Raw genomic sequence first — 19,750 nt, forward strand, 5'->3', positions numbered from 1 at the left:
ATGGCCTCCTACTGTGCTGTAAATTTCTATGTTTCTATAAATAGAGGCATAGGGCTGGAAATTCGGCAATTTTGCAACCGGGGTTTTTGGTACTATTTCACCTTTTTTAGCGAAAACCGAGTCGGCGGAAAATTTGGTGACGTTTTGCGGCAGCGGTTTTCAAATACCACTGGAGAGAGGAACGCCGCTGTGCAAGGCCCAAAATAGAGTTTGCCAAAAATTTGGCTCTGTGCACACCCGTATTTTGTGCGTTGCAGCCCTTGGAGCAGCAGTAAACATGAAGACCTGTAAAAAAGTAAAGTTAAAGGTTTTATGTTTTTTAATTCTTTTGCAGCGATTTGACAAATAAGTGTCCTGTAAATGTTTTTTTTAAATTTTTTTTGTTTTTTCCAATTTTTTTTTTAAAAAGCTGTTTTTCCATCCCCCCAGGGCCAACTCGCAGCGGTATCGGCTTCGGACTAAAATTGGTGAGGATCGTGGTTTGCGCGGCAAATCCTCGTGCAACTCCGATTTTTACCGCTGAGCAAAGTAAAGCTGCAGTTTCAGGCCTGATAGCAATAGTGAAGCTATAACACTAATTTTAGCAAAAAAAATACCGTTATTGCTGAGAACTGAATTTTTAGCCTATAAGAGTACAAAAGCAAGGAAGTTATGATGAACCTGTATAAAACACTGGTTTGGCCTCAACTGGAGTACTGTGTCCAATTCTGGGCACCGCAGTTTAGGAAGGATGTGAAGGCCTTTGAGAGGGTCCAGAAAAGATGTACGAGAATGATTCCAGGGATGAGGGACTTAAATTATGTAGATAGACTGGAGAAGCTGGGGGTTATTCTCTTTAGAAGCAGATTGAAAGGAGATTTGATAGTGTTCAAAATCATGAGGGGTCTGGACAGAGTAGATTCTGTGATGCTGTTTGTGAGAGCTTGCTGTGCACAAATTGGCAAATGCCTTTTCTATATTACAACACTTCAAAATAATTTCATTGGCTGTAAAGCACTTTGAGATATCCTGAGGTCATGAAAGGTGCTATCGAAATCCATGTCTTTCTTTCTGCAATATGTCATTCTCCGGTAAAGCATCTGGTCATGGACAAATAATGTAGGATGCAAGTAATTAAAATTTTGCTTCATTTTTTTCACGTTGGGAATGGGCCAAAAACATTTGCTTGGGAAATTAAATGAGTTCCAGTGGAGCAGACTGTACAAGGACTCCTGAAGGTGGGCTTGATGGGACAAACAAGGCGAGTTTGGGATAAAATTACTGGGAAAAGCATTTTTAAACTACTGAATGAAAAATAAATCTTTAAAAAAAGCAGATAGAGCAGATAAAGGCAGGAGGAATTGGCAAAACAAAACCAGCGGAGTAATGAAGCATTGCAGCAAACAGTGGAAGTGCAATGGATGCCAAGGGATACTGTGCCGATCACGTCATCTGTTGGATTATGTTTAAAACCAGTGTACAAACAAGCTTGGGAAAGTGAGAAAGAAATACAACATCCTTCACACAGCGAATGTACAACACAAAAATGTACCAATCGGCTCAACTGGTCCATGCTCCACATAAGTCTCCTTCCATCCCATATCCATCGATTCCTTTCTCCCTCATGTACATCTGGCCTCCTCTTAAATGCCTCTCTGCTATTCGTCTCGACCACTGCCCATACTAGTGAGTTCCCCATTCTCACCACTCTCTGGGTAAAGAAGTTTCTACTGAATTCCCTCTTGGATTTATTAGCGATTCTATTACAATTATGGCCCCTCATTGTGATCTCCCCCACTTGTGGGAACATCTTCTCTACGTCTACCCTACCAAACCCTTTCAATATTTTAATTAGATTAGTCCTCAGCTTTCTGTTTGCGAGAGAAAAAAGCCCAGCCTGTTCATGTTCATTATTTCCTGATCGTTCGAACCTCTCAGTTTCGGATATGTGGAGATGTCATTTTATTCCTGCAGAGTTTTGGGGGAACCATTTTCCTTTATGGTTTTCAGTTCAGATGAGATCTTACAGTTTGCTAAAGTGCAATGTTCTGAAAAGTATAAATATTTGTTGAGAATTGTGGCTTGTGATTGGTGCAGGGGCAAAGAGGAGCAGGTTTTAGTCCCAGGTACTGAAGTGTGTGGGCATGTGTGCCCATAAATAAAATGGCATGAAAAATTCAATCTTCTCCACAATGCTGGATACTGATCTAAACGTGCTCAGTGCAGTTAATCAAATTACAAATAAATAGAACAAATTGGAAATTAATAGAGGGGCAGAGCAACAAAAGTGAGGCATAGTAAACCATTTTATAACCGTGATGGAGTCAATACAATAGGACATAAAAATCCAACGGGCTTTGTCAGCCTACACTGAGCAACGGGAAGCCACCAGCATGTCTGTGTTACTCTCCGCCTCGCCCCGCATCCTGGCTATGGCTGTTACTCCACCACCCCGACTGTGTCCGTGTTACTCCCCCCACCCCGACTGTGTCTGTGTTACTCCCCCCACCCCGACTGTGTCCGTGTTACTCCACCACCCCGACTGTGTCCGTGTTACTCCCCCCACCCCGACTGTGTCCGTGTTACTCCACCACCCCGACTGTGTCCGTGTTACTCCACCCACCCCGACTGTGTCCGTGTTACTCCCCCCACCCCGACTGTGTCTGTGTTACTCCCCCCACCCCGACTGTGTCTGTGTTACTCCACCACCCCGACTGTGTCCGTGTTACTCCACCACCCTGACTGTGTCTGTGTTACTCCACCACCCCGACTGTGTCTGTGTTACTCCCCCCACCCCGACTGTGTCCGTGTTACTCCACCCACCCCGACTGTGTCTGTGTTACTCCACCACCCTGACTGTGTCTGTGTTACTCCCCCCACCCCGACTGTGTCCGTGTTACTCCCCCCACCCCGACTGTGTCCGTGTTACTCCACCACCCCGACTGTGTCCGTGTTACTCCCCCCACCCCGACTGTGTCCGTGTTACTCCACCACCCCGACTGTGTCCGTGTTACTCCACCACCCTGACTGTGTCCGTGTTACTCCCCCCACCCCGACTGTGTCCGTGTTACTCCACCACCCCGACTGTGTCCGTGTTACTCCCCCCACCCTGACTGTGTCTGTGTTACTCCCCCCCCACCCCGACTGTGTCCGTGTTACTCCCCCCACCCCGACTGTGTCTGTGTTACTCCACCACCCCGACTGTGTCTGTGTTACTCCCCCCACCCCGACTGTGTCCGTGTTACTCCACCCACCCCGACTGTGTCCGTGTTACTCCCCCCACCCCGACTGTGTCTGTGTTACTCCCCCCACCCCGACTGTGTCCGTGTTACTCCACCACCCCGACTGTGTCCGTGTTACTCCCCCCACCCCGACTGTGTCCGTGTTACTCCCCCCACCCCGACTGTGTCCGTGTTACTCCACCACCCCGACTGTGTCCGTGTTACTCCACCACCCCGACTGTGTCCGTGTTACTCCCCCCACCCCGACTGTGTCCGTGTTACTCCACCACCCCGACTGTGTCCGTGTTACTCCCCCCACCCCGACTGTGTCCGTGTTACTCCACCACCCCGACTGTGTCCGTGTTACTCCCCCCACCCTGACTGTGTCCGTGTTACTCCCCCCACCCTGACTGTGTCCGTGTTACTCCCCCCACCCCGACTGTGTCCGTGTTACTCCACCACCCCGACTGTGTCCGTGTTACTCCCCCCCCACGACTGTGTCTGTGTTACTCCCCCCACCCCGACTGTGTCCGTGTTACTCCACCACCCCGACTGTGTCCGTGTTACTCCCCCCACCCCGACTGTGTCCGTGTTACTCCCCCCACCCCGACTGTGTCCGTGTTACTCCACCACCCCGACTGTGTCCGTGTTACTCCCCCCACCCTGACTGTGTCTGTGTTACTCCCCCCCCACCCCGACTGTGTCTGTGTTACTCCCCCCACCCCGACTGTGTCCGTGTTACTCCCCCCACCCCGACTGTGTCCGTGTTACTCCCCCCACCCCGACTGTGTCTGTGTTACTCCCCCCACCCCGACTGTGTCTGTGTTACTCCCCCCACCCCGACTGTGTCCGTGTTACTCCCCCCACCCTGACTGTGTCTGTGTTACTCCACCACCCCTGACTGTGTCTGTGTTACTCCCCCCACCCCGACTGTGTCTGTGTTACTCCACCACCCCTGACTGTGTCTGTGTTACTCCCCCCACCCCGACTGTGTCTGTGTTACTCCCCCCACCCCGACTGTGTCTGTGTTACTCCCCCCACCCCGACTGTGTCCGTGTTACTCCCCCCACCCCGACTGTGTCTGTGTTACTCCCCCCACCCCGACTGTGTCCGTGTTACTCCCCCCACCCCGACTGTGTCTGTGTTACTCCCCCCACCCCGACTGTGTCTGTGTTACTCCCCCCACCCCGACTGTGTCCGTGTTACTCCCCCCCCACGACTGTGTCCGTGTTACTCCCCCCCCACGACTGTGTCTGTGTTACTCCCCCCCCACGACTGTGTCTGTGTTATTCTCTCCCCCTCCCCCCTCGACTGTGTCTGTGTTACTCCCCCCCCACGACTGTGTCTGTGTTATTCTCTCCCCCTCCCCCCTCGACTGTGTCTGTGTTATTCTCTCCCCCTCCCCCCTCGACTTTGTCTGTGTTACTCTCACCCCTCCCCCCTCGACTGTGTCTGTGTTATTCTCACCACCTCCGCCACCCCCCCCCCCCTCGCCTATGTTGGGCCAAATCGCCTGTTCCTGTTCTGTAGAATTTATATATTCAGTGCTAGCAGCTGCTGTGGAGGTCACTGAGCCCAGCTGAAATCACCCAGCCTGGGAACAGCGATAGGAACCACAATGGGAACCGTGCCAAACTGGCTCGGAAATGCTGAAAGGGTCAATGCACAACTTAACATCTGAAACTTTTAAGAGGGAAATAAATTTCAACAGTTAGTGACCCACTCTCTCCCAAAATTCTCTGGACTCTGGGGAGGTACCAGCGGATTGGAAAGCAGCTAATGTAACGCCTCTGTTTAACAAATGGGGCAGACAAAAGGCAGGTAACTATAGGCCGGTTAGTTTAACATCTGTAGTGGGGAAAATGCTTGAAGCTATCATTAAGGAAGAAATAGCGGGACATCTGGATAGGAAGGACTGCAATCAAGCAGACGCAACATGGATTCATGAAGGGGAAATCATGTTTAACTAATTTACTGGAATTCTTTGAGGATATAACGAGCATGGTGGATAGAGGTGTACCGATGGATGTGGTGTATTTAGATTTCCAAAAGGCATTCGGTAAGGTGCCACACAAAAGATCACTGCAGAAGATAAAGGTACGCGGAGTCAGAGAAAATGTATTAGCATGGATAGAGAATTGGCTAACTAACAGAAAGCAGAGAGTCGGGATAAATGGGTCCTTTTCGGGTTGGAAACCGGTGGTTAGTGGTGTGCCACAGGGATCGATGCTGGGACCACAACTGTTTACAATATACATAGATGACCTGGAAGAGGGGACAGAGTGTAGTGTAACAAAATTTGCAGATGACACAAAGATTAGTGGGAAAGCGGGTTGTGTAGAGGACACAGAGAGGCTGCAAGGAGATTTGGATAGGTTAAGCGAATGGGCTAAGGTTTGGCAGATGGAATACAATGTCGGAAAATGTGAGGTCATCCACCTTGGAAAAAAAAAACAGTAAAAGGGAATATTATTTGAATGAGGAGAAATTACAACATGCTGCGGTGCAGAGGGACCTGGGGGTCCTTGTGCATGAATCCCAAAAAGTTAGTTTGCAGGTGCAGCAGGTAATCAGGAAGGCGAATGGAATGTTGGCCTTCATTGCGAGAGGGATGGAGTACAAAAGCAGGGAGGTCCTGCTACAACTGTACAGGGTATTGGTGAGGCCGCACCTGGAGTACTGCGTGCAGTTTTGGTCACCTTACTTAAGGAAGGATATACTAGCTTTGGATGGGGTACAGAGACGATTCACTAGGCTGATTCCGGAGATGAGGGGGTTACCTTATGATGATAGATTGAGTAGACTGGGTCTTTACTCGTTGGAGTTCAGAAGGATGAGGTGTGATCTTATAGAAACATTTAAAATAATGAAAGGGATAGACAAGATAGAGGCAGAGAGGTTGTTTCCACTGGTTGGGGAGACTAGAAATTGGGGGCACAGCCTCAAAATACGGGGGAGCCAATTTAAAACCGAGTTGAGAAGGAATTTCTTCTCCCAGAGGATTGTGAATCTGTGGAATTCTCTGCCCAAGGAAGCAGTTGAGGCTAGCTCATTGAATGTATTCAAATCACAGATAGATAGATTTTTAACCAATAAGGGAATTAAGGGTTACGGGGAGCGGGCGGGTAAGTGGAGCTGAGTCCACGGCCAGATCAGCCATGATCTTGTTGAGTGGCGGATCAGGCTCGAGGGGCTAGTTGGCCTACTCCTGTTCCTAATTCTTATGTTCTTATGTTGTACCCAAAACAAAATCCTCACCTCCTCCTCGCTGCTCTCCTCTTCCTCGTCGCGTTCTTCTTCTTCACTGCTCGAGCTCTCTTCCTTCAGTTCCGTCTTCCAATTGTTAGGGATGGCTCCGCTCTTCAAGAATTCTAAAGCCTGATCCAAAGCTGGAAACCCCACCCCAAAAATAGCTTTTACTAATGATCACCGTTTAAAGGTTAAAACAAATATCTGTGCAAATCAGTTACAGTAAAGTAACAACTGAGGGGGCAGAGTGGGGGACACTATTAGGTTAAACACTCCCTACGTGGTTAGCTCACATTTTTGGTGAGCTTTCCAGTTATTGTGGTCAGTGCTAGAGAATAAAACAGCACTTGTTTCTCACTCAGTGTCAGCATCGAGCACTCCAAGTCAGGTCAAGCACAGAATGAAACTTAGGATCTGGAGCGCACTGCCTGAAAGGGTGGTGGAAGCAGATTCAATGGTAACTCTCGAAAGAAATTGGACAAATACTTTAAGGGGACTAATTGGTAGGCCTATGGGGAAAAGAGCAGGGGAGCGGGGCTAGTTGGATCGCTCTTTCAAAGAGCCGGCACAGGCACGATGGGCCGAATGGCCTCCTTCTGTGCTTAAATAAATCAGTAAATCAGCAATAAAGTCTGCAATCAGGATTTTTCCATTAGTAGTTAAAAAAAAAGTTAGGGCAGTTTAATTCAGATCAGCACTTTCTGTAATGCAGCAGAACCACATGATACAGCACAAACCAACAGTGCCACTGAGGAGCAGAGCAGAAGCAGGTGTGACCCCTCCATGGTTTCAGCTAAAGTGCTTCAATTAAACTCAAGGTAACATTTAAATTGTTTGGCAAGGGTATTAAGGGTTACAGAGCCAAGGCGGATAAATGGAGTTAGGATGCAGATCAGTCATGATCTAACTGAATGGCGGAACAGGCTCGAGGGGCTGAATGGGTGACTCCTGTTCCTGAAAAGTGTCCATTTCAAATTAGAATTTTAGGATTATTTGCAGATTGCCTGTATATCCAGTAAGTTTTAATTTGTATTGAATTTCATCACCTGACCAATCAGTTTTCATGAACTGACTGAAACCCTCATTCCACAGCAAAGCAATATGCAAGTATAATCTTAAATTGGAGCGTACTGAGTGAGCTCTGTCGGTTTTTAGCCTATTGGTTGGACAGAATGAAGTAAAATTCCTTTTTACCTTCCTTCATTGCTGCATCATATTTTGAGGCCATCTCACTGTTAAATTCTGCAATGTCCTTCCTGGGCACAGCCACACTGCAACAAATCAATCAGACACATCGTGATGTTGGGAGAGCAGAACCAGTGGATCAGCACCTTCCCACACACGCTGAGGTAACTCACTCGCTCCTAACCAATTGCCACCGCAATTAAGGCTTCACATAATGAAATGGGATCCATTAATGCGGCTGTTTTGCATCAACTATCTAATCAATTGGAGGCCAAAACTAGAGCCATGAATATAAATATAGTCACGAATAAATCCAATAAGGAATTCAGGAAAAACCTCTTTACCCAGAGAGTGGTGAGAATATGGAACTTGCCAGCACAGGGAGTAGTTGAGGTGACTAGCATAGAGAGGTATTTAAGGGGAAGCTAGATAAGTATGTGATGGAGAAAGGAATAGAAGGATATGCTGATAGGGTGAGATGAAGAGGGGTGGGAGGAGGCTCGAGTGGAACATAAACACCGGCACGGACCAAATACTTTGTTTCTGTGCTGGAAATTTAATGTAATTCTTTGTAATTACATTCTGTGCGTTGTCTTCCTAACCCATTATTCCTTTGCTTTCTTCCACAGCAGGTCAATCTCTTTCAGTGATTGCACAATTGTTCCTTCATCGTTGCTGGGTCAAATTCCTGGAACTCCCTCTCCAACAGCACTGAGGGAGTACCTTCACCTCACAGACTGCAGCGGTTCAAGGCGGCGGCTCACCACCACCTTCTCACGGGCAATTAGGGATGGGCAATAAATACTGGCCTTGCCAGCGGCGCCCACATTCCATGAGCAAATTTTTTTTGAAAACTTAACAACGCATCATTGATGAAAGTGTAGAACAGGAAGGCCAACACATGAGCTTCTCCATTGTCCATGTTTCAACAATAGGCTCCAGAAAGCTGCTTATTCCGACCAGGGATTACATGTCAGGATGTCAAGAGGGTGGGGCGCAGACAGCAATGCGCAGAGGGGGCGGGGGCGGAGGGAGCAAGGGGCGGAGCCGGAGCGAGCAGGGGGCGGAGCCGGAGGGAGCAAGGGGCGGAGCCGGAGCGAGCAGGGGGCGGAGCCGGAGGGAGCAAGGGGCGGAGCCGGAGCGAGCAGGGGGCGGAGCCGGAGGGAGCAAGGGGCGGAGCCGGAGCGAGCAAGGGGCGGAGCCGGAGCGAGCAAGGGGCGGAGCCGGAGCGAGCAGGGGGCGGAGTCGGAGCGAGCAGGGGGCGGAGCCGGAGCGAGCAGGGGGCGGAGGGAGCAAGGGGCAGAGCCGGAGGGGGTGGTGGTGGAGCCGGAGCGAGCAAGGGACGGAGGGGGCGGAGCCTGAGTGAGCAAGGGACGGAGGGGGCGGAGCCTGAGTGAGCAAGGGGTGGTGGGGGTGGGGCCGGAGGGAGCAAGGGGTGGTGGGGGCGGGGCCGGAGGGAGCAAGGGGCGGAGGGGGTGGTGGCAGAGCCGGAGCGAGCAAGGGGCAGAGGGGGCAGGGGCAGAGGGAGGGCAGAGGGAGGGGGTGGGGCCGGAACGAGCAAGGGGCTGAGGGGGGGGCGGGGCCGGAACGAGCAAGGGGTGGAGCCGGAGCGAGCAAGGGGCAGAGGGGGGCGGGAGCAGGGCCGGAGCGAGCAAGGGGCGGAGGCGGAGCGAGCAAGGGGGTGGGGCCGGAGCGAGCAAGGGGTGGGGCCGGAGCGAGCAAGGGGTGGAGGGGGCGGGGCAGGAGCGAGCAAGGGACCGGAGCGAGCAAGGGACCGGAGCCGGGGCGAGCAAGGGGCCGGAGCCGGGGCGAGCAAGGGGCCGGAGCCGGGGCGAGCAAGGGGCCGGAGCCGGGGCGAGCAAGGGGCCGGAGCCGGGGCGAGCAAGGGGCCGGAGCCGGGGCGAGCAAGGGGCCGGAGCCGGGGCGAGCAAGGGGCCGGAGCCGGGGCGAGCAAGGGGCCGGAGCCGGGGCGAGCAAGGGGCCGGAGCCGGGGCGAGCAAGGGGCCGGAGCCGGGGCGAGCAAGGGGCCGGAGCCGGGGCGAGCAAGGGGCCGGAGCCGGGGCGAGCAAGGGGCCGGAGCCGGGGCGAGCAAGGGGCCGGAGCCGGGGCGAGCAAGGGGCCGGAGCCGGGGCGAGCAAGGGGCCGGAGCCGGGGCGAGCAAGGGGCCGGAGCCGGGGCGAGCAAGGGGCCGGAGCCGGGGCGAGCATGGGGCGGAGGAGGCAGGGCCGGAGAGAGTAGCGTGTGGAGGGGGCGGGGCCAGAGAGAGTAACATGTCCGGGGGCTAATGGACCACCTCTATTGACCGAAATGCTAGTTTTCTCACAGTGTGTTATTACGGTCATCACAACTGATAGAAGTCAGCAGCCTTGGTGATGGAGATGACATCACCAAGGGTTGGAAACTCAACGGAGGGTAAAATAGGACGCCGAGGTTGCAAACAGTCAGGATCAGCCTGCGACAGTGGCCAGGGAGGGGCGTAGAATCTGTGGCAGAGGAACAGAGACCGAAGACACTGGGCTGAAAATTCCGGCCTTGCCGGGTGGGTCCGAAGTATGCACAGACCCGGCGAGGCCTCGCAAAAGCCGGTTTCTGGGGCGAGATGCACGTGCTTTTCCGCTGTCAAGATTTCTTCTGACAGATCTTCCGCATTCCCGCGAGAAGGACATCCGCGTGGGAAAGATTGGGCTATTTGCCCAACTCATGCCCAGCGAATGTCCTTCAAACTTTTACACCTGGTAAAAGCAGGTGCATAGCTTACTTTTGCCAGCCCAAGAGTTTTAAATTTTTTTCATTTTTATGAATCTCATAGAAGCATATAAAATTCTACCGGGATTGGACAGGTTAGATGCAGGAAGAATGTTCCCAATGTTGGGGAAGTCCAGAACCAGGGGTCACAGTCTAAGGATAAGGGGTAAGCCATTTAGGACCAAGATGAGGAGAAACTTCTTCACTCAGAGAATTGTGAACCTGTGGACTTCTCTACCACAAAATTGTTGAGGCCAATTCGTTAGATATATTCAAAAGGGAGTTAGATGTGGCCCTTACGGCCAAAGGGATCAGGGGTTATGGAGAGAAAGCAGGAATGGGGTACTGAAGTTGCATGATCAGCCATGATCATATTGAATGGTGGTGCAGGCTCGAAGGGCTGAATGGCCTGCTCCTGCACCTATTTTCTATGTTTCTGTGTTTCAATCGTTAAGGGAAGTTTATTTTTAATTCTATTAAAACACAAAAAAAAAATTTTTTCTACAACAGTTAACTACATTTAATTTCAATTAATTTTAATATGAGTTTTTTTTTTAAATTAATTTATTATGCTGTGTTTCTTGTTTTAGAATGATTTTCTCATTGATTGTAATGGCAGTCCGTACAAATGGAAATCCCATTTTTATCAATGAGAATACTGCCTAGTGATTGGTGGTCCAGGCCCACGTGACTCCAGCATTTCCCTACGTACGCGGAAGTCATGTTTTCATGGGCAAGATCGAAAAACTCCTCCGACCGCAATTTTCCCCTTGACCAGATGCACGTGGGACATTACTAAAGAGGATTACCAGATGTGGAATTGATGGATTATCGTAAACTGGATTAAGAATTGGTTGGAAGGGAAAAGAACAGTAGGAGTTAAGGGAAGTTTTTCCAGAGTGGTTGGAAGTGGGTAGTGGTGTCTCAGGGTTCAGTTCTGGGGACACTTTTGTCCACTGCGTATATCAATGATTTGGATATAGGCCTAAAGGGAGCAACATCGAAATATATAGATGATACAAAAATAGGAGGTATCGTTAATTCTTTAGAAGAACAAAGGAAGCTGAAAAGGGATATTGATAAGATGGAATTCAATGTCAACAACAACTTGCATTTATATAGCGCCTTTAACATAGCAAGGCGCTGCACTGGAGTCATTATCAAAAAGAAATGACACCGAGACACATAAGGAGATGTTGGAGCAGATGATCAAAAACTTGGTCAAAGAGGTAGGTTTTAAGGAGCATCTTAACAAGGAGGAGCGAGGCGTATGGAGGGAATTCCAGAGTTTAGGGCCCAGGCAGCTGAAATCACGGCCGCCATTGTGAAGTGATGGAAATCGGGAATGCTGAAGAGGCCAGAATTGGAGGAGCGCAGAGATCCTGGAGTGTTGTGGGGCTGGAGGAGGTCAAGCAGGGATTTGAAAACAAGATTGAAATTTTAAAATTCAGATGCTGGAGCCAATGTTGGTCAGCGAGCAAAGGGGTGAAGGGTGAAAGGGAATTTGGGTGAGCTAGGAAACAGACAGCAGAGTTTTGGATGAGCTCAAGTTTATTGAGGGTGGAAACATAGAAACATAGAAAATAGGTGCAGGAGCAGGCCATTCGGCCCTTCGAGCCTGCACCACCATTCAATAAGATCATGGCTGATCATGCAACTTCAGTATCCCATTCCTGCTTTCTCTCCATAACCCCTGATCCCTTTAGCCGTAAGGGCCACATCAAGCTCCCTTTTGAATATATCTAACGAACTGGCCTCAACAATTTTGTGGTAGAGAAGTCCACAGGTTCACAATTCTCTGAGTGAAGAAGTTTCTCCTCATCTTGGTCCTAAATGGCTTACCCTTTATCCTTAGACTGTGTCCCTGGTTCTGGACTTCCCCAACATCGGGAACATTCTTCCTACATCTAACCTGTCCAATCCTGTCAGAATTTTATATGTTTCTATAAGATCCCCTTTCATTCTTCTAAATTCCAGTGAATATAAGCCTAGTTAATCCAGTCTTTCTTCATATGTCAGTCCTGCCATCCCGGGAATCAGTCTGGTAAACCTTCGCTGCACTCTCAATAGCAAGAATGTCCTTCCTCAGATTAGGAGACTAAAACTGTACACAATATTCAAGGTATGGCCTCACCAAGGCCCTGTACAACTGCAGTAAGACCTCCCGCTCCTATACTCAAATCCCCTAGCTATGAAGGCCAACATGCCATTTGCCTTCTTCACCGCCTGCTGTACCTGCATGCCAACTTTCAATTACTGATGAACCATGACACCCAGGTCTCGTTGCACTTCCCCTTTTCCTAATCTGCCGCCATTCAGATAATATTCTGCCTTCCTGTTTTTGCCACCAAAGAGGATAACCTCACATTTATCCACATTATACTGCATCTGCCATGCATTGGCCCACTCAACTAACCTGTCCAAGTCACCCTGCAGCCTCTTAGCGTCCCCCTCATAGCTCACACTGCCACCCAGTTTAGTGTCATCTGCAAACTTGGAGATATTACATTCAATTCCTTCATCTAAAATCATTAATGTACAGTGTAAACAGCTGGGGTCCCAGCACCGAACCTTGCGGTACCCCACTAGTCACTGCCTGCCATTCTGAAAAGGACCCGTTTATTCCTATTCTTTGCTTCCTGTCTGACAACCAGTTCTCAATCCACATCAATACATTACCCCCAATACCATGTGCTTTAATTTTGCACATTAATCTCTTGTGTGGGACCTTGTCAAAAGCCTTTTGAAACCCAAATACATCATATCCACTGGTTCTCCCTTGTCCACTCTACGAGTTACATCCTCAAAAAATTTTAGATTTGTCAAGCATAATTTCCCTTTCATAAATCCATGCTAACTTGAACTGATCCGGTCACTGCTTTCCAAATGTGTTGCTATTACATCTTTAATAATAGATTCCAACATTCTCCCCACTATCGATGTCAGGCTAATCGGTCTATAGTTGCCTGTTTTCTTTCTCCTTCCTTTTTTAATAAAGTGGGGTAAAATTAGCTACCCTCCAGTCCATAGGAACTGATCCAGAGTCTATAGAATGTTGGAAAATGACCACCAATGCATCGGCCTTCAGTCCCATCAATTTTCCTAACACAATTTCCTGACTAATAAGGATTTCCTTCAGTTCCTCCTTCTCGCTAGACTTTCGGTCCCCTAGTATTTCCGGAAGGTTATTTGTGTCTTCCTTAGTGAAGACAGAACCAAAGTATTCGTTCAATTGGTCTGACATTTCTTTGTTCCCCATTATAAATTCACCTAATTCTGACTTCACTAATCTTTTTCTCTTTCTCTCGAAGCTTTTGCAGTCAGTTTTTATGTTCCCTGCAAGCTTACTCTCTTTCTCTATTTTCCCCCTCCTAATTAAACCCTTTGTCCTCTTCTGCTGAATTTTAAATTTCTCCCAGTCGTCAGGTTTGCTGCTTTTTCTGGCCAATTTATATGCCTCTTCCTTGGATTTAACACTATCCCTAATTTCCCTTGTTAGCCACAGTTGAGCCACCATCCCAATTTTATTTTACGCCAGACAGGGATGTACAATTGTTGAAGTTCATCCATGCCTATCCACTGTCAACCCTTTAAATATCATTCACCAGTCTATCCTAGCCAATTCACATCTCATACCATCAAAGTTACCTTTCCTTAAGTTCAGGACCCTAGTCTCTGAATTAACTGTGTCACTCTCCATCTTAATGAAGAATTCTACCATATTATGGTCACTCTTCCCAAAGGGCCTCGCACAATAAAATTGCTAATTAATCCTCTCTCGTTACACAACACCCAGTCTGGGATGGCTAGCTCTCTAGTTGTTTCCTCGATTTATTGGTCTAGAAAACCATCCCTTATACACTCCAGGAAATCCTCCTCTACCGTATTGCTACCAGTTTGGTTAGCCCAATCTATATGTAGATTAAAGTCACCCATGATAACCTTTATTGCACACATCCCTAATTTCCTGGTTTGATGCCATCCCCAACCTCACTACTACTGTTTGGTGGTCTGTACACAACTCCCACTAGCGTTTTCTGCCCTTTGGTGTTCCACAGCTCTACCCATACAGATTCCACATCATCCAAGCTAATGTCCTTCCTTACTATTGCGTTAATCTCCTCTTTAACCAGCAATGCTACCCCACCTTCTTTTCCTTTCTGTCCATCCTTCCTGAATATTGAATACCCCTGGATGTTCCCAGTCTTGGTCACACTGGAGCCATGTGTCCGTAATCCCTATTACATCATATCCATTAACAGCTATCTTCCCAGTTAATTCATCCACCTTATTACGAATGCTCCACGCATTGAGACACAGAGCCTTCAGGCTTGTTTTTTTAACACACTTTGTCCTTTTAGAATTATGTTGTAATGTGGCCCTTTTTGATTTTTGCCGTTGATTTCTCTGCCCTCCACTTTTACTTATCTCCTTTCTACGTTTTGCTTCTGCCCCCATTTTACTTCCCTCTGTCTCCCTGCATAGATTCGCATCCCCCTGCCATATTAGTTTCACCTTCCCCACAGCACTAGCAAACACTCCCCCTAGGACATTGGTTCCGGTCCTGCCCAGGTGCAGACCGTCCGGTTTGTACTGGTCCCACCTCCCCCAGAACCAGTTCCAATGTCCCAGGAATTTGAATCCCTCCCTCTTGCACCATTCCTCAAGCCACGTATTCATCTTAACCAACCTGCTATTTCTACTCTGACTAGCACGTGGCACTCCTGAGATTACCACCTTTGAGGTCCTACTTTTTAAATTTAACTTCTAGATCCCTAAATTCAGCTTGTAGGACCTCATCCCATTTTTTTTAACCTATATCGTTGGTACCTATATGTACCACGACAACTGGCTGTTTCCCCCTCCACCTCCAGAATGCCCTGCAGCCGCTCCGAGACATCCTTGACCCTTGCACCAGGGAGGCAACACACCATCCTGGAGTCTCGTTTGCAGCTGCTTACTATGCCCCTTACAATAGAATTCCTTGCCACTACAGCTCTCCCACTCTTTTTCCTGCCCTCTTGTGCAGCAGAGCCACCAGACAGGAGAGCATTGGAATAGTCAAGTCTAGAGGCAGCAAAGGCTTGGATGAGAGTTTCAGCAGCAGATGAGCTGAAGTGGGATGGAGTCAGCTGATATACGGAGGTGGAAGTAGGCTGCTTTGGTCATGGCATGGATGTGTGATAAGAAGCTCATGCCAAGGTCAAATACCACGCCAAGGTCAAATACCACACCAAGGTTGCAAAGGGTGTGGTTCAGCCTCAAGACAGTTGCCGCGGAGAGGGATGGAGTCGGTGGCGCGGGAACAGAGGTTGCGGCGGGGACTGAAGACAATTATTTCAGCCTTCCCAATATTTAGTTGAAAGAAATTTCTGCTCATCCAGTATTGGATGTCAGACAAGCAGTGTGACAAATCAGGGACAGTGAGCGGGGTCAAGAGAAGTGGTAGTGAGGCAGAGCTGGGTGTCGTCAGCGTACATGTGGAAACTGATGTGAGCAGAGGGATTGGGGGGAGATATATTCACAGGACATTAAAGACAGCACCTCAGCTGTAAAATAGTTCATGGAATTCCAGGTTTTATGACTAAAGTTAGAGAATATAAAATCCAAAAGATTAGGCTGTGCCTATATAAAATTTTAGTAAGAGCTCCACACAATAGGAGGAATATTGAGGCTTTAGAGAGTGGACAACACAGAATCACTAGGATGCTAACTGGTATGGGGAAATACAAATAAGACTTGTACAATTGAGGCTTTTTCTTCAGAACAATGCAGATTATGGGATGATATGATAGGATAGAAGTATTTCAAATGACGAAAGAACGGGATCGGACAGAGAGAAGCAGACAAATGTTCCCTTTAATGTTTTTTTGGGGTGGGTGGCCCCTTTAACAGGCTGCGCAGCCCATTCAAATTTTTGCACGTGTGGTTTTTCCATTCAAAAGCCGGTGACCTAAAGACTTCTGCGCAGTCACGCAGCTTAATGGGAACATTGAAGCAGACTGTTCCCAGTATGTGAGAGACCTTGAACACGGGGCCATAGATACAAGACTAAACGTAAAAGATTTAGAACAGAGAACAAGAGAAACATCTTTACAGAGAGTTGTGAGGCTGTGTAATTCACTCGCAGGGTTCGTGATTGAGGCAGAGAAACTATGTCAACATTGAAGATTAGATTGGAGAGGTGGATGAAGGCAAAAGGGAACTGGGTGTAAAACAGTGATTAGAACTATTTACTCGCAAGGAGACTAAATGCAGAGACGGACTAGTTGGGCCAAATGGCCCATTTCCGTGTTGTATATGTATCTCTATGCAGGAATGTAAAAAACTGACTGCTCTGTCAGCACCTTGCTCGAAAACCAGAAATAAAAAAAACCCTTATTATTTAACTGTACATTTTTGGCATCTAAAAATTCTACACAAGATAAAAAGCATTAAGTCATGGATTACTACAAGGATTTCATTTAGAATTCAGACAAGCTGAATCAATGCGGACTATTATGCCTGTACTTTGAATGCCCTGGGGTTGGAGCAGAGGTACTCAATCTGCGCACACACTGCTCACATGCATGGCCTTTGTGCTACAGCTGCACTATGCATCAAATTATGTCAGAAGCCAAGAACAATCTTTTCAATTGAAATGTTTCTACCTCAAACTTGAAGCTGTCTTCTCGAATTCTGATAACCCTACTAGGTATTACCAGCACTTTGTGTTTTTATTTCATAATTTAAGTTCATACTGCACCGACACAGCAACTCTCGGTTCAAGAATGATGAATAGCTTGCTGAATTTCATCTCTCTGGGCAAGATACCCCACTATCAGCATTAATTGGACAGACCACATATACTTATGGGCTATCGAGGGGCTGAATCTGGATAGGCCTCTGTCTCATTCATACACAAACACGCATGCGCACACAAACACACACACAATTGTAACATGGGGCGTGCACAGCCTTTTGAGATGCAGCATGCTGTTGGTAGTGGGGCCTCTATCGGCATAATGGTCGGAGGACATGCTGCACAATGGAAATCATGCCGTGTTATCAGTGGGGCTGTATTTCAGGATTAACCCCATGCTGCAAGAACTTTCCCGTCAGTTTCTGTTTTCTGCAGCATAAATTATGCGCGGACTCACAATTTGCCATCCTTGAATGAGCGAACCAACACGCTGTCCTTTTTCACCGTGACTTCATCGCTGCAGTCTGGAGAAATTACCTTTAGAAGCAAAAACAAGTGCATTTAGAAGAAAAAAAGGACACGGGTAGAACATTGTGCACAAACACATTTCACGGGAACGTTTGTATACCGCTGACCTTTCCATAAATTCAAATATTTGGTTGATATTGAATGATTCACGACGTCCCATTTGATTTATTTTCAACTATATTTGCAGTGAATTTTAGTCAGAAGTTTTAAGCTCTCCCAATATTTCAGCTACTTGGTTAACTTATCTAAACTCAGGAGCCCAAGAGTGATGCAGGTTAGTTGCACGACAGTTTCTACACCATGTGGCAGTCACACAGGAGTGTCAGTGCAAGCTTTGCTGTGTCTCACAATGTGTCTCAGTACAAGTCTCTGCATTTAACCTCGTTTCTGCAATAAATTGAAGTTAAAAAATACTTACCAGAGCCGGGTACCGTGAGGTCTTCCTTTTGTCTCCATTAGTACACTCTACACAGACAATTTTACCAATTAATTCATCGCTTAATCGTCTGTCTTCATCATCTTCATCACTGGATGAAGACGACTCTTCTTCATCGGGGCTACAATGAAATGAGACAGCAGACAATGGCTGAAATTATCCGTTCACACATGCAACATCCGAGAGTCTCAGTTCAGGAGATTAAAAAAAGATACAAATCACAGTGCACTTCCAGGTATTACAAAAAAGATACGGTACGATCGGTGTGAACTTTGGACAATGGTGGAAGTAACAAGTACATGATGATACTAGCTAAACAATGTGCACAAAAACTGAAGAGTCAAAAAGTCACCACACTTTCTGTTGTGGTAAGTGCTTTGTTTAAAACGAGGAACATTGAATGACTTAGCAGGCGATGCAGAGGGAGAAAGACAGCTGAGCCAAACTCAAGTGGTGTACATACAGAAAAGGGCATGCACTTTGCGGGGGGGAGCGGGGTGGTGTCGGTGGGTCTGCAAAGGCATTTTTGAGTGGAAAAGTGCAGTTGGTCAGGTATAAACTGCATGCGATGGTGGGGAAGGGCTTTGTGCTGAAGGAGATGCCCATCAGTGAGTCTTGATTCCGTCTTAGTGGCCGGAGATGTTTTGAGAACATGACTTGTATTGACTGCTTTCTTTTAACGTGCAGTGGGAGTAGTTGAAGAACAGCTGAGAATTTGTAAATAGGATTAGCACTCCTCAGATTTCAGAAATTATGTGCCTCGTTGATTCATTGATTTCAACTCAAATATACCAGCTCTGGTTTTAAAAATGCAAATGAGGCACTTGAATGAGTAAGTGCAGTTTTATATATTCAATGTACATGTCATAGTAATTTTTGGTGTGACATTAAGCACCTTCCCTGCTAAAATAAGCTCCAAACATGCGAGTAACTTTTTTTTTTATTGTAAGCACAACACCACCACAATGCTTTGACCGTGCTGCAATTCACTTCAGAAATTTGATTAACTCAGGTGATTGAAACAGCAGTCCACAAACATTTTGCATCCAATGAGCATTTCATAACAGCTCTAGAAACCACACCATGGAACAAAAGTGCAACACAGGTACATCTTTACCAAGAGTAACCCTTTGTGTAAGAGAACATTGCACTAGTCTCAAAATTAAATTTCCGTTTACCTTTTTAATTGGACTGGATGGTCACACTTTGAGCTGCTACTTTCAGCTTTATATCTGCATTTAATGGCAAAGATTGATCTTTCAGAATTGGATTAGACATAAATCAGTCCCAAATCATAGAGGTCATTCCCGCGAGCGTGTCAGTGACTTTGGGACATTGCACATTGTCCCAAAGCCCCACATTTTGAAGAGAACAGCACTGATTTGTATGCATTTACAAAATTAAACTGGGTGACAGAAAGTGCTTTCGGAATCAAGTGCTCAATAGTTTGATGTTCAATTTCTTCAAAACCGAGCAGGTTGGAAGATTATGTTGAAAATGACTGCTTTTAATAACGGAAGAATTAGAGTTGTGATCAAAGATCAAGAACATGTATTTTGCTGCAAACTTCAAAAACAGTCAGTAAACAGGCAAGTCTAAATGTAAAAAGGTGGAGATATCACAAACATCCTACAATCTCCTATAGGGTGTGCACCCTTCTCCAGCTGTGCTCCCCATCTGAAAGAAAAACAGAAAATGCTGCAAACACTCAGCAATCGTGCAGAG

At 47.5% G+C, this 19,750-nt stretch overlaps 1 protein-coding gene across 2 annotated transcripts in view; it reads right to left on the bottom strand.

Annotated features, from left to right (window-relative positions):
* arid4b (AT-rich interaction domain 4B) overlaps positions 1-19,750 on the bottom strand; it is a 212,052-nt gene that overhangs the window by 115,180 nt on the left and 77,122 nt on the right. For both annotated transcript variants that reach the window (XM_070884649.1, XM_070884648.1), the window contains exons 8-12: positions 19,204-19,257; positions 18,008-18,146; positions 17,519-17,598; positions 7,644-7,720; positions 6,459-6,589 (exon numbers count right to left, since the gene is read on the bottom strand). In XM_070884649.1, coding sequence (XP_070740750.1) covers positions 6,459-6,589; positions 7,644-7,720; positions 17,519-17,598; positions 18,008-18,146; positions 19,204-19,257 — 481 coding nt within the window. The remainder of the gene's footprint in view (positions 1-6,458; positions 6,590-7,643; positions 7,721-17,518; positions 17,599-18,007; positions 18,147-19,203; positions 19,258-19,750) is intronic.

Source organism: Pristiophorus japonicus, chromosome 7 (assembly GCF_044704955.1).
Source record: "Pristiophorus japonicus isolate sPriJap1 chromosome 7, sPriJap1.hap1, whole genome shotgun sequence".
Taxonomy (NCBI): Eukaryota; Metazoa; Chordata; class Chondrichthyes; family Pristiophoridae; genus Pristiophorus; species Pristiophorus japonicus.